This window comes from Otolemur garnettii, unplaced genomic scaffold, assembly GCF_000181295.1.
Source record: "Otolemur garnettii isolate 467f Iridium unplaced genomic scaffold, OtoGar3 scaffold00127, whole genome shotgun sequence".
Classification (NCBI taxonomy): Eukaryota; Metazoa; Chordata; class Mammalia; order Primates; family Galagidae; genus Otolemur; species Otolemur garnettii.
This window is the reverse complement of record NW_003852522.1, coordinates 4,573,365-4,585,969: the sequence shown is the minus strand read 5'-3', so window position 1 is coordinate 4,585,969 and position 12,605 is coordinate 4,573,365. Positions and strand designations below refer to the sequence as shown.

Here is a 12,605-nt window from a genome sequence, read left to right as displayed (position 1 = left end):
AATTGGCAAAGAGATTCCATGCCACCCTCCCAGAACCACCATGTGCTCAGTCATCCAGAAGCTCCTTGAACTCAGTCCTTTTGGATTTTTATAGAAGCTTCATTACATAGGCACGATTTAGTAAATCACTGGTCTTTAGCCTGCTCCCCTCCACAGAGGTTGGGGGATAGAGCTGAAAATCCAAACCTTCTAATTATGCCTCCATCTTTCTGAACCAACCCCCATCCTGAGATTGTCTAGGGACTGCTAGCCACCAGTCATCTCCTTAGCACACAAAAAATTACTCTTAATGCTCTAGAGAGTCCAAGGGTTTTAGGAGCTCTGTGCCGGGAAACAGAAAAAAACCAAGTATACATGCTGTCGCCTGGGTTACAAATGAGATAGGCTCTATAGGTTGGTTCTTAAGTTTAATTTGTATGTAAGTTGATAGGTACATTTACCTATTACCTGTAATAGCCTCTGTTCATAATTGTGAGCCATACATCACAATGCATATTGTGATGTGCATAACTCGGGGACTTATTGTAATAGCCTCTATTCCTAAGTGTGAGTTGAATGTAAGTTAGATGTTTATAATTCTGGATTTATTGTATATTTCATAATATCACACACAGTGATCAGTTCTAGTCTTAGAATGGTCCAGAAAAGTCCAGAGCATATCATAGAAATAAGAGAAATTTTCTGGAAATGAATAATTCCCACACTGACACCATCTATTTCTTATTACAGAGACAATTTCACCTGCTACCTTATTCCTGCCATAGCAATCAGCAGAACATGAAAAGCAGAGTCAAGTCCAGACAAGGTTTTAATCAATAAAAACACTGAAGGAATAGGAGCTTTTCCTTTTTTTTTTTCATAAACATTAGAGGCCCAGAAGCCTACAGAAACACAACTTTTCAAACCAGATCCATAGCAGACCATATTTTCTTGTATTCTAGGTCAGAGGTCAGCAAACTATGGCTCATGAGCCAAATCCAACCTGCCACCTGTTTAAATAACTAAAGTAGTATTGGAACTCTATAGCCTTCAAAACCTAAAATACTTACGATGAAGTCTGATACAGAAATAGATTATTAACCTGTGCTCTAAAACAATTAGGAGGAGAATAGAAATATTCTTCTAGAGAATTATTACCTGTTACTTACCTGTACCGTATTTTTCTGTAACTCAGTAGCTGTCCTTTCTTCCTCCATGTCCCCTTCATAAAGAAAAGCAAGATACTGAGAAGTTAGGGGTAAGGAAAAAGTAACATGAGATCTCCCCACAATTCCTACACTCATAAACTGGGATATTGCAGCACATCTATAATGAGTGACAACTCCCCTCAAAATACATATAAACACACACACATACACACACCCCAAGATACCCAAGCATACACTAATTTTATATGAAGGTGGACCAACCTTATCTCCCCTAGAACTAGAAAATAGTGCTCTGGTCCTTAAGGATCAAAAAGAAGAGGTTGAAAGTGTTATTCTGTAAGCTAACTGAATTCTAAACAAGTTTTGGGGTCAGTTTTCCCATGATAACAAAAAGCAAAAATGTATCAAGGAGCAAATCCAAGAGAGTACTGATTTATACACCTAGTTTCTGAGAGTTCCATTCCCATTATTTCTTACTACTTCATCCCTTGGCTGGCTAGCAGGCACTACTGCTCCCTGACCACTGCCCCCACATCCCATAAGCTGTGAAGTTCACCAAAATCCAGTTTCTGAGAAAAAGAATCAACCCACTGAATCCCACACAAGGAGGCAGAGAAGACAGCAATGCTGTGGTTCACATGCTAAAATCTGCCTGGACAGTACAGTAGTAATAAAATAAGAATACTTGACTTATGTCATCCCTGAGAATAGTACCAATAATATCACAAAATTTCAAAGGACAAAATTTCAAATTACTTCCACTGCAGTAGAACTAGTATTTTACTAGCCAATAAAAAATTTGCAACATTCTTTAGTATATTAATAACAATTTGTGCCATATGAGCAACAAAGAGACTTTGCAAAGAGATGTCCATATTTTAGAAAATTTACTTCTCATAGAAACTCTGCAAATCAGATATTATTACTACACTTTAGAGTTGAGGAATCTACATGCTCAGTGTTACCCAATTAGAAGGTTGCTGAGGCAGGATATCAATGCTAGTCTATTTATCTTCAATGCCCAAATGACCAATGAGTACATTTCTGAGTACATACCTTAAATTATAGTTGATATTAAGACCTTAATTTGCGAGACTAGCGAACAATACAGTCAAGATGGCTAAAGGTGACCCCAAGATACCAAAGGGCAAGATGTCTGCCTATGCCTTCTTTGTGCAGACATGCAGAGAAGAACATAAGAAGAAAAACCCAGAGGCCCCTGTAAATTTTGCAGAATTTTCCAAGAAGTGCTCTGAAAGGTGGAAGGCAATGTCTGGGAAAGAGAAGTCTAAATTTGATGAAATGGCAAAGGCTGATAGAAGTCCGCTATGATAGGGAAATGAAGGGTTATGGACCGGCTAAAGGAGGAAAGAAGAAGGACCCGAATGCCCCCAAGAGGCCATCGTCTGGATTTTTCCTCTTCTGTTCAGAATTCCGCCCCAAGATCAAGTCTACAAATCCTGGTATCTCTATTGGAGATGTGGCAAAAAAGCTAGGTGAGATGTGGAATAACTTAAGTGACAGTGAAAAGCAGCCTTACATCACTAAGGCAGCCAAGCTGAAGGAGAAGGATGAGAAGGATGTCGCTGACTACAAGTCTAAAGGAAAGTTTGATGGTGCAAAGGGTCCCACTAAAGTTGCCAGGAAAAAGGTGGAAGAGGAAGATGAAGAAGATGAAGAGGAGGAGGAGGAAGAGGATGAATAAAAAACTGTTTATCTGTCTCCTTGTGAATACCTTAGAGTAGGGGAGCGCCGTAAATGACACATCTCTTAATTGAAAAATGTCTATTGCCCTCATTAGGTTTAATCACAAAATTTGATCATGATCATATTATAGTCTCAAAGTGCTCTAGAAATTGTCAGTGGTTTACATGAAGTGACCATAGGTGTCTGGAGCACCCTGAAACTGTATCAAAGTTGTACATATTTCCAAACATTTTTAAAATGAAAAGGCACTCTTGTGTTCTCCTCACTCTGTGCACTTTGCTGTTGGTGTGACAAGGCATTTAAAGATGTTTCTGGCATTTTTTTTTAATTTGTAAGGTGTTAACTGTATGGTTATTGGCTAGAAATCCTGAGTTATCAACTGTACATATCTATAGTTTGTAGAAAGAACAAAACAACCGAGACCAACTCTTGCTGCTCCTTGCTTGGCGTTAGGCCATGGGGAAAGATGCCCTTCAGAGGGGCTGTAGCTCAGGGTGTGCACTGTGAACTGGACCTGTTGACAATGAGGCGGGCATCCATTTAGCTTCAGGTTGTCTTGTTTTTGTATATAGTGACATAGCATTCTGCTGCCATTCTTAGCTGTGGACAAAGGGGGGTCAGCTGGCATGAGAAGTGTTTGGTTTTTTTTTTTTAGTTAAGTGAGGTAGTTTTTAAACTGTTTGTTTTAAAACAAACCGTAGAACTCTTCATTGTTGGCAAAGCGGCAAGCGCAAGAGCCGCTGCATCAATGAAAGTTCAAGAACCTTCTGTACTTAAACACATTTGCAACGTTCTGTTATTTTTTGTATGTTTAGAATGCTGAAATGTTTTTAAAGTTAAATAAACAGTATTACATTAAAAAAAAAAGACCTTAATTTGCTAACATTATCAGGATTTAGTCTGGACTCCTGTTGGGTGCTATGGAGAGCAGAAAAATGAAGAATTCTATTCAAATGTGCTATCTCTGAGCTCCTTCTCCTGAAAAAGCTCTATGTCTTGAGCAAGGATGCTTCCCTCAAGGTCCTTGTCTCTTCTTTTTTCTTGGAGACAGTCTCACTATGTCCCCCTTGATACAGTGCTATGGTGTCATAGCTCACAGCAACCTCAAACTCTTGGGCTCAAGAGATCCTCTTGCCTCAGCCTCCCAAGTAGCTGAAGAATACAAGAGCCCACCACAACACCTGGATAGTTCTATTTTTAATAGAGATGGGGTCTCGCTCTTGCTTAGGCTGATATTGAACTCCTAAACTCAAGCAATCCACCTGCCTCAGCCTCCCAGAATACTAGGATTACAAGTGTGAGCCACCGTGCCTGGCCCTTTTCCCCCATTTTGTACTTATTCAGGTGATATTTACCCTGACACTACTACATGCAGTGACATGGAATGAAGACTGAACAAAATAAAGAAATCCTGAAGCACCTGGAATTTATAATCTTTTAGGCAAGGACAATAAATAAACAAAATATTTCAAGTAGTAGTGCATGCTATATAAAAATGCAGCACATTACAGGGATAAGTAGAAACAAATCAGTACTGGTTATAGGACAGAGTAGAAGCAAAAACTTAAATTAACTATTTCAGATAACACTGGAAATCCACAGCTGGTTTAGTAGAAGTATTAATATATTTATAAGCATAACCAACTCTTAGAGGAAAAGAAATCAGTAGTAATAGGCTGACCATTGATTTGTAGGGTTGAAAAAAAGAACAGTACAAAGATTTAGAAAGAAAAAAGAACAAGACAAAATTAATATTTAAAAAAATAAAATCATAAAAGCTAAAAATGTATCCTTTGAAAAGCTAATGAGATTGGCAAAGAGCAACAGAGCATAGACAGAAAAAGTTATGAATGTGTCATAAATACAGATGTCACAGGAAGAATACATCAAAAATTAAAATACACATAGACATAAAGAAATACAGATAACTAATGAATTTCTAAAATGCAGTACAACTTTCCAGAAATGACCAAAAATAAGTACAAAATAAGATTACATACAGTCATTAAAGAAAAAACGCTAGATTAAAACATGTCCACAAGGCAAACAGAAGTTGCAAACTGTTTTACAGGCAAAGTGACTAAATACATAATGGATTCTAATGTAGAGGAAAAATGTTTTCCTTTATTTTTAAGACCAGAAGAGTACAACTCAAAAAAATATGAAAGATCTCATACACACAATTGCAAAATGATATAAAAATATTAGTACAGTTGAGAAATGAATAAAGAGAATAAATTACAAACTAAGTTCATTTCATGAAAGATGATTAAAAACTGAATTATTAATATAATTCACCATGCTAACAGGAAAACAAAGATTATATGACTTATCACTTTAGATATAAAATAGTGATGACTCTATTTCAATATCCATTGGTAATAATAATTTGCCCACTAGAAAAGACTAGAAGGGAAAAGGTTTTATTAGTCAGAAAAAAAGTTTACTAACACCCACAGCAAACATCCTATTTAAAGATGAAATAGTAAAATAGTTCCGTTTGTGATCAGAAACAAGGCAAAGACACAAATTATATGCTATTCTACATTGAACCGAAGGTCCTGTTTGTACAGTAAAGAAACAGAAATGTAAACTGCAAGGAATTAAAAGGAAAAAGGAGGAAAAAAATTTTAAAATTAAAAAAGAAAAAGAAATACAAATGTATCGTTTTACTAATGACAAACTGCTTTTGGCAAGGAGGGGGGTTAACAAAGTATTTAAAAAGCAATTACAGGCAGGGCGCGGGAACTTCACGCCTATAGTCCCCGCGCCTTGGGAGCCTGAGGCGGGAGGATCGCTTCAGCCCAGGAGTTCCAGGCAGCAGTGAGCTGTGCTCGCGCCACCGCACTCCAGAGTGGGGGAACAGAGCGAGACCCTGTTGCGGAAAAAAAAAAATCAATTCCCTTTAGTTACCTAAATATAATATGTCAAACTGATGCATCACAGACTAAACTACTACCTAATGCATCAAGTGGGGAGAATTGGGGACCAAGTTGAGACAAATGTCACCCCGTGCTCACCTGACAGGCCGAAATCTACAGATCAGCCCCGAAAGAACAAGGTCCAGGAGCTTGTCCCGTGACCCGAATGGCAGAGATGCTTTTCCTTTCTGGAAAGAGAGCAAAGGATGCTTTTGGAAGGCTGATTCAATATGACAGTGGCTCTTCAGTCTAGCATGCATCGGAATCGCCCTGACCGCGGGACTCACCCCTGGAGTACCTGATGGAATAAGTTGGGGACCAGCCCCGGCCGCCCGGGGAGCTGACCCCTGGCTCTCAGAGGCGGCAGCGCGACAAGGGGAGGCCCCAGAGGCAGAGTCCGGGCAGGAGGGACGAAGGCCGCCCAGTAGGCCGCCCTTTGACTGCAGACCCTCAGACCAAGCCCTCGGTCTCTCGGGGATGAGTGAGGTAGGGCTGGACCGGATAGAGAGCGAACTGAAGGAAAAATTTACCTCAGGAACCGGTTGAGGGGCAGGGGGACATGGCGGCCGGATCGCGCGTGCGCAAACTCGGTGTCGGCACCGCCCTCAGCGTAAGGGGTGGGGCCTCAGGCCTGGGAACTTGGGACGAAGTGACCCCGCAGAGAAGTGTTGGGAGCTAGCGGGGAACGCCAAGGACCGCAAAGGAGGTTATGGCCGCGAGTGGATGAGAAACACTAGTTTCCATAGGGACTGGCGGTAAAGAATTAGAACAACGGATGGAACTGTGGCGGGACTAAGCCGTGAAGACTGTTGGCTCCGCCTGCCGATTGGGGCTGGAGCAAGACCAGCCTAGGGGTGGAGGTAGGGTGAAACCTGGTTGAGGGCCAGGGATGAGGGCTGGGTGCGGTGCTTGACTAGGCCTAAGGGCGGGGCAAACTTTAGGCTTTCCGGTCCAAGTTGCAAGTGGCCAAGGAGTAGAGGATGCTCATTAATCGTGTTTATACCTATTCTTCTCCACCTTGCTACAGCACTGTAGGCAGGGCATACATACTTATAACTCTGAGCCTAGCAATCTATGAAATACACTTCTACTTTCCATTCATTCAGTCCTTAAAGCCTTTAGTATTCCCTTTTATTATATTATTGGTTACTGCTCCTGTAGAGGAAAGCCATTGATAATTGTTTAAATAGACCTATTTATCTGGAAACTTTACTAAACTCCAGTAACTGTTGATTCGTTATTTGATACTTCATATATGAATAATATTTTCTATGAAGTTTTTTCTTGGTCTAATTTACTTCATTTTTCTCAGTGTTTGTGCAGGGCCTCCCAAGCTATATTTTAAGTCAGAAAGGAGTTAAGTATTCTTGTCTTGGTTAGTGATGAGTACCAAGATTCCCAATCAGCTATTTGCTGTAGATTGTGTTTGTCAAGTTAATGAAGTCCCTTTTTAAACCCAATTTACAAAGACACTTTGTCGATAATTTTTGATGTTCACTATCAAATATTTATGGAACTATGGAGTTGATAATACAATTTTGCTCCTTTAACTTAGTTTATGGTATTATATCTGTGTAAAATATTTAATTTTACATAGTGAATCTATATTCTTAATGAAATGGTTTCTGGGTTTCCTAGTTTGCTTTTAAAAGTCTTCTCAAAAAGATGGAGACTTTACATCTTTTGTATTAACCTGGATTGAAGTGGAACACATTCTTCTTAGTAAAGCATCACAGAATAGGGAAGCAAGAATCTAGTGTACTCAAGGCAGTCGAAAATATAAGGGGTGGAGTAAGGGAAGGAGGGAGTGGGCAGAAGGGGGGGATGGGAGTCACTATGTATGGCACACCTCTTGGGTGTGGGACATAATTATAAGAGGGACTTTAATTAACAAATGCAATCATTGTAACCTAATTCTTTGTACCCTGATTGAATCCCAAACAATAAAAGGAAAAAACAGTCTTCCCAAACTATGGACTCTAAAAATATTTTCCTAATTTTTTTCCAAATGTTATCACTTTTTAAAATATTTAAATCTTAGCAGGGTGTTGTGGCGGGCACCTGTGGTCCCAGCTACTCAGGAGAGAGACTGAGGCAAGAGAATTGCCTAAGCCCAGGAGTTGGAGGTTGCTATGAGCTGTGATGCTACAACACTCTACTGAGGGTGACAAAGTGAGACTCTGTCTCTTAAAAAAATTTTTCTTTAATCTTTACTCCTCAAGGAATGTATTCTGGTATGATGTGAAATTAAGGTTATTAAATGTACTAAAGATGGCCTTTGTATATTGGCTCCTAGGTTCTTAATTTATTCACTTCAAGCCAAGGCTGAGACCCACAAAATTCACATTTTATACATTTTTAAGGTTTTTTTTTTTTTTTTCTGAGAGATAGGTTCTCACTATGTTGTTCAGGCTGAAGTGCACTGGAGCCTCCAAGTCTTGTACTCAAGTGATCTTCCTCAGTAGCAGGGATTACAGGTGGGCAGCATGTTTTGCATAAACCTCACTCAGCATCTACTGGCCTTTTGTAACAGGGAGCCCTGTGGTTATAAGACCCCAGGTTGCTATGACCCTTCAGAGATCTCTGTGCCAGAGACTCCTTGCCATGCTGCTAAACAATATCACCTACACATGTAACCCCCCTCTCAAATATCCCTCTCCTCTGAGCATATTCTTGTCCTCTTACCTTTCTGGATGGTGGTTCCTGCTTAGTAAGTCCCTGACGGGTCTCATACACTGAGGGACTTCTCTCATGCAACCCTGTCCCAGCACCACCTAACAAAGCTTGTGCATTGCTTCCTCTCACAGTCTTTTTCCTACCCCAACCCCCTGTAACCCCCTACAAGTGATGATGAGGATAGGATATTGATCATCGAGAAATAGATAGGGGGTATCCACTCAGTCAGTAGGATACTCAATTGGCATAACTACCCTGGACAGTTTTATGTAATTGGCCCACTTAACTTTAAAATGCAGCTTACTAGTTTGTTGTGGCATTGCTCTGTGCTATTTTAAACTTTTCATATATGTGTGTATAGTTTCCCTTTTTGCCTCATTAGCTTTTGCCAAGTGGTATTTAAGTGAAGCCAGGCATTGGAACTAACTTTTGGGGTCAGAGGCACTGAGATGCCTCCCCTCCATATGTGGACATTTAATTTTCACAGCACAATTTATTGAAAAGACTGTGTGGCCTTGAGCCAACCCCGTTTTTCCCTTTCTCACTTGTAGTTCTGAAGAATAACTGTTGTTCCAGCTTTATTTTAATCAATAAAAAAAAACAAACCCAAACTGTTGAATATTCTGGGAATGCTTTATCCTGAGATAAGGAGGAACTGGCTGGACTACTCTGAGCTCTGTTCTTGTCCCTTTTAGAAACAGTATATTCTTTAACGTTTTAACCTAGCAAATCACTTTGCCCTATGGTATGAAGCCTAGAGTACTTTTCTAGTTTCCTCATTTACAGCGCAAGTAGGGCACACACTGAGACTCCATCCAGCCTGAGAAGCTTTTTCTAAGTCTTGGAGGACCACCTTGCTCTGAATCATAGACTTCTGTTGTCCTTTCTCCTTATCTGTAAGAAATAAATTGCTTTATGTGTGAGTGTTCTATCTCACCAGACTCAAGCAGTTAGTAGAAGTGTAGCACAAGATGCACTGGGCTGAAGTGGTAACCAGTGCACAGTGATTCTGCTTCACACTACCCTTTCCCCATTGTGTATTTTTTTTATTTTTTCAAATTAATGTCAAGGTACAATTTTTAGGTTACATTGTTCTCATTTCCAGGGTAAAGTTACATTTGTAGAAGAGCCCCCCGAGGGGCGTATACAACCTCACAATGTGCACGTTAGGTGAAATCCCGCCACTTGCCTTCCTTCTGCCAAAAGTTCTCCCCCCAGCCCCCCACCCCCGCTTCCCTCTACCCATGAACTGGACTATATTAGTGTTTTCTAGTTCTTATGAGCATGTAATTGTTTATAAATTGATTTCATATTAGTATGGAGTACATTGGATATTTATTTTTCCATTCTTGCAATACTTTACTAAGAAGAATGTATTTCAGCGCTATCCAGGTAAATGTAAAAGATGTAAAGTCTCCATCTTTTTTAATGGCTGAATAATATTACATGGTATACATATACCACAGTTTGTTGACCCATTCATGGGTTGATTGGCACTTAGGTTGCTTCTACTACTTAGCAATTATGATTGAGCCGTAATAAACATTCTAGTGCAAATGTCTTTGTGGTAAAATGATTTTTGTTCTTCTGAGTAGATACCTTGTAATGGGATTGCAGGGTCAAATGGAAGGTCTACTCTTAGATCTTTGAGGATTCTCCATACATCTCTCCAAAAAGGCTATATTAGTTTGCAATCCCATCAGCAGTGTAGATGTGTTCCCTTCTCTTCACATCCATGCCAGCATCTGGTATTTTGGTACTTCGTGATGTAGGCTAATGTTGCTGGAGGTAGGTGATATCTTAGAGTGGTTTTGGTTTGCATTTCTCTGATAATTAGAGATTATGAGCATTTTTTCATGTGTTTGTTTGGCCATTTGGCTATCATCCTCAGAGAATTTTCTGTTCAAATCTCTTGCCCACTTATAGAGAGGGTTCTTTGCACTTTTCTTATTGTTTAATTTGAGCCCTTTGTGTATTCTTGACAACTTTCTTGAAGATCTATAAATATGTTGGGTTTTTTTCCTAGGCTTTTGTTCTGTTACATAGGTTTGTATGCCAGCTTTTGTCTATTTCATTTAGTTCTGCTCTCATCTTTATTACTTACTTAGTAGTTTTTTCCTTTTTTTGAGATAGAGTCTCACTCTCTTGCCCAGGCTCAAAGCCATCTGTCTGCGTCAGCTTCCCAAGTAGCTAGGACTATAGGTGTCCACCAAAACATCCAGTTGATTTTTCTGTTTTTAGTAGAGATAGGGTCTTGCTCTTGCTCAAGCTGATCTCAAACTCCTGAGCTCAAGCAGTCCTCCCACCTCATCCTCCCAGAGCAGGCGTCCTCAAACTACAGCCCGCGGGCCACATGCGGCCAGCCTAGGACATTTATCTGGCCCGCCGGGTGTTTTTACTGCCACTGCCTGTCCTGCTTAGCATCCGACTCATCCCGGGACCTGCAGTCCGGCCCTCGAATGGTCTGAGGGACAGTGAACTGGCCCCTGTTTAAAAAGTTTAAGGACCCCTGCTCCCAGAGTGCTAGGATTATAGATGTAAGCCACCACACCTGGCCCTACTTCTAATTTGGGGCTTTGTCCTTTTTCTAGTCCCTTAAGGTCTGAAATTAGGTGGTTTCTTTGAGGCATTTCTTTTTTTCTTAATGCAGTCATGTATTATTATAAAAGTTTCTGTTAGAACTACTTTTACTGGGCGGTGCCTGTGGCTCAGTGAATAGGGCGCCAGCACCATATACCGAGGGTGGCGGGTTTGAACCAAGCCCTGGCCAAACTGCAACAAAAAATAGCTGGGCATTGTGGCAGGTGTCTGTAGTCCCCCCTCCTCGGGAGGCTGAGGTAAGAGAATTGCCTAAGCCCAAGAGCTGGAGGTTGCTGTGAGCTGTGATGCCCTAGCACTCTACCAAGGGCAACAAAGTGAAACTCTGTCTCTAAAAAAAAAGAATTACTTTTACTGTATCTCCTAAGTTTTGTATGTCATGTTTCTATTTTCATTTGTCTCAAGATTATTTTTAGTTTCTCTTTGATTCCTTCTTTGACCTTTAATTATTTAGGAGTTTTGGCTAATTTCCACTTACTTGCGAATTTTCCACTTTCCCCTGTTAACTGATTTCTAGTTTCATACCATTGTGGTCAACAAAGATGCTTGTTATGATTTTAGTCTTCTTAAATTGGTTAAGACTTGTTTAGTTGCCTAACATCTGATTATCCTGGAGAACATTCCATGCATGCTTGAAAAGAATGTGTATTCTGCTACTGTTGGATAAAATGTTCTTTATGTGTCTGCGAGGTCCATTTGGTCTATTTTGTTGTAAATGCACTGTTTTCTTATTGATGTTCTCTGTGTATGATCTATCCATTGTTGATAGTACTGAAATCGTCTGTTTTTATTGTATTGCTCTTTCTTTCTTCACATCTGTTGATATTTTTAGGTTACATTGCTCTTTGGAAGGTCTAGTTTTGAGCTACTATTATGAGCTCCCTAAGTATATTGGTGCATATATTATAATTGCTATATCCTTTTGATGAGTTGATCCTTTTATTATACAATGCCCTTCTTTGTCTCTTCTTTTTGCCTTATATCTTATTTTGTCTAACACAAGAATAGCCACTTTTACTCTTCCTTTAGCTATCATTTGCATGGAATATGCTTTTTAAACTTTTGACATTCATTCTATATTCCTTAAAGCTAAAGTGTGTTTCTTGTAGACTGCAGATAGTTGTATCTTGTTTTTGTATTTATTCAGCTACTTTTTGTCTTTTGATTGAGGGATTTAATGCATTAAAAATAATTGTTGATAGGTGAGGACATTACCATTTTGTTTGTTTTCTGGCTGTATCTGTAGTTTCTTTGTGTACTCTTTTGTAGTCTGCCTTTGTGTTTTTTTTTACTTCAAAATATTAAGGGAATACACATGTTTTCATTACATGGATACCTTGTATAGTACTTAACTCAGGACTTTCAGTATTCATTGTACCCAGTAGTTTTTACCCCCTCATCCCCTTCTTTGATTTCCATTGTCATTTATATATCTTTGTGTCCATGTGTGCCCATCATTTAGCTGCCAATTATTAGTGATTACATATGGTATTTGTTTTTATACACATGTACTTTTGTGATTTGTTGACTTTTTGAAAATGTCATTCCACTGAGA

At 39.7% G+C, this 12,605-nt stretch overlaps 1 protein-coding gene and 1 pseudogene across 2 annotated transcripts in view; one reads left to right on the top strand and one right to left on the bottom strand.

The window, feature by feature from the left end:
- The window catches only part of ZNF699 (zinc finger protein 699), a 14,881-nt gene extending 8,531 nt beyond the window's left edge, over positions 1-6,350 (bottom strand). The window contains exons 1-3 of the mRNA XM_003797978.2: positions 6,307-6,350; positions 5,876-5,964; positions 1,149-1,201 (exon numbers count right to left, since the gene is read on the bottom strand). Of these exons, the coding sequence (XP_003798026.1) occupies positions 1,149-1,196 (48 nt within the window). The 5' untranslated portion in view covers positions 1,197-1,201; positions 5,876-5,964; positions 6,307-6,350. The remainder of the gene's footprint in view (positions 1-1,148; positions 1,202-5,875; positions 5,965-6,306) is intronic.
- On the top strand, positions 2,247-3,256 carry LOC100966602 (annotated as a pseudogene). Its single transcript, XR_154434.2, has one exon. The product of XR_154434.2 is annotated as a high mobility group protein B3 pseudogene (transcript).
- Positions 6,351-12,605: the final 6,255 nt, after the last annotated feature.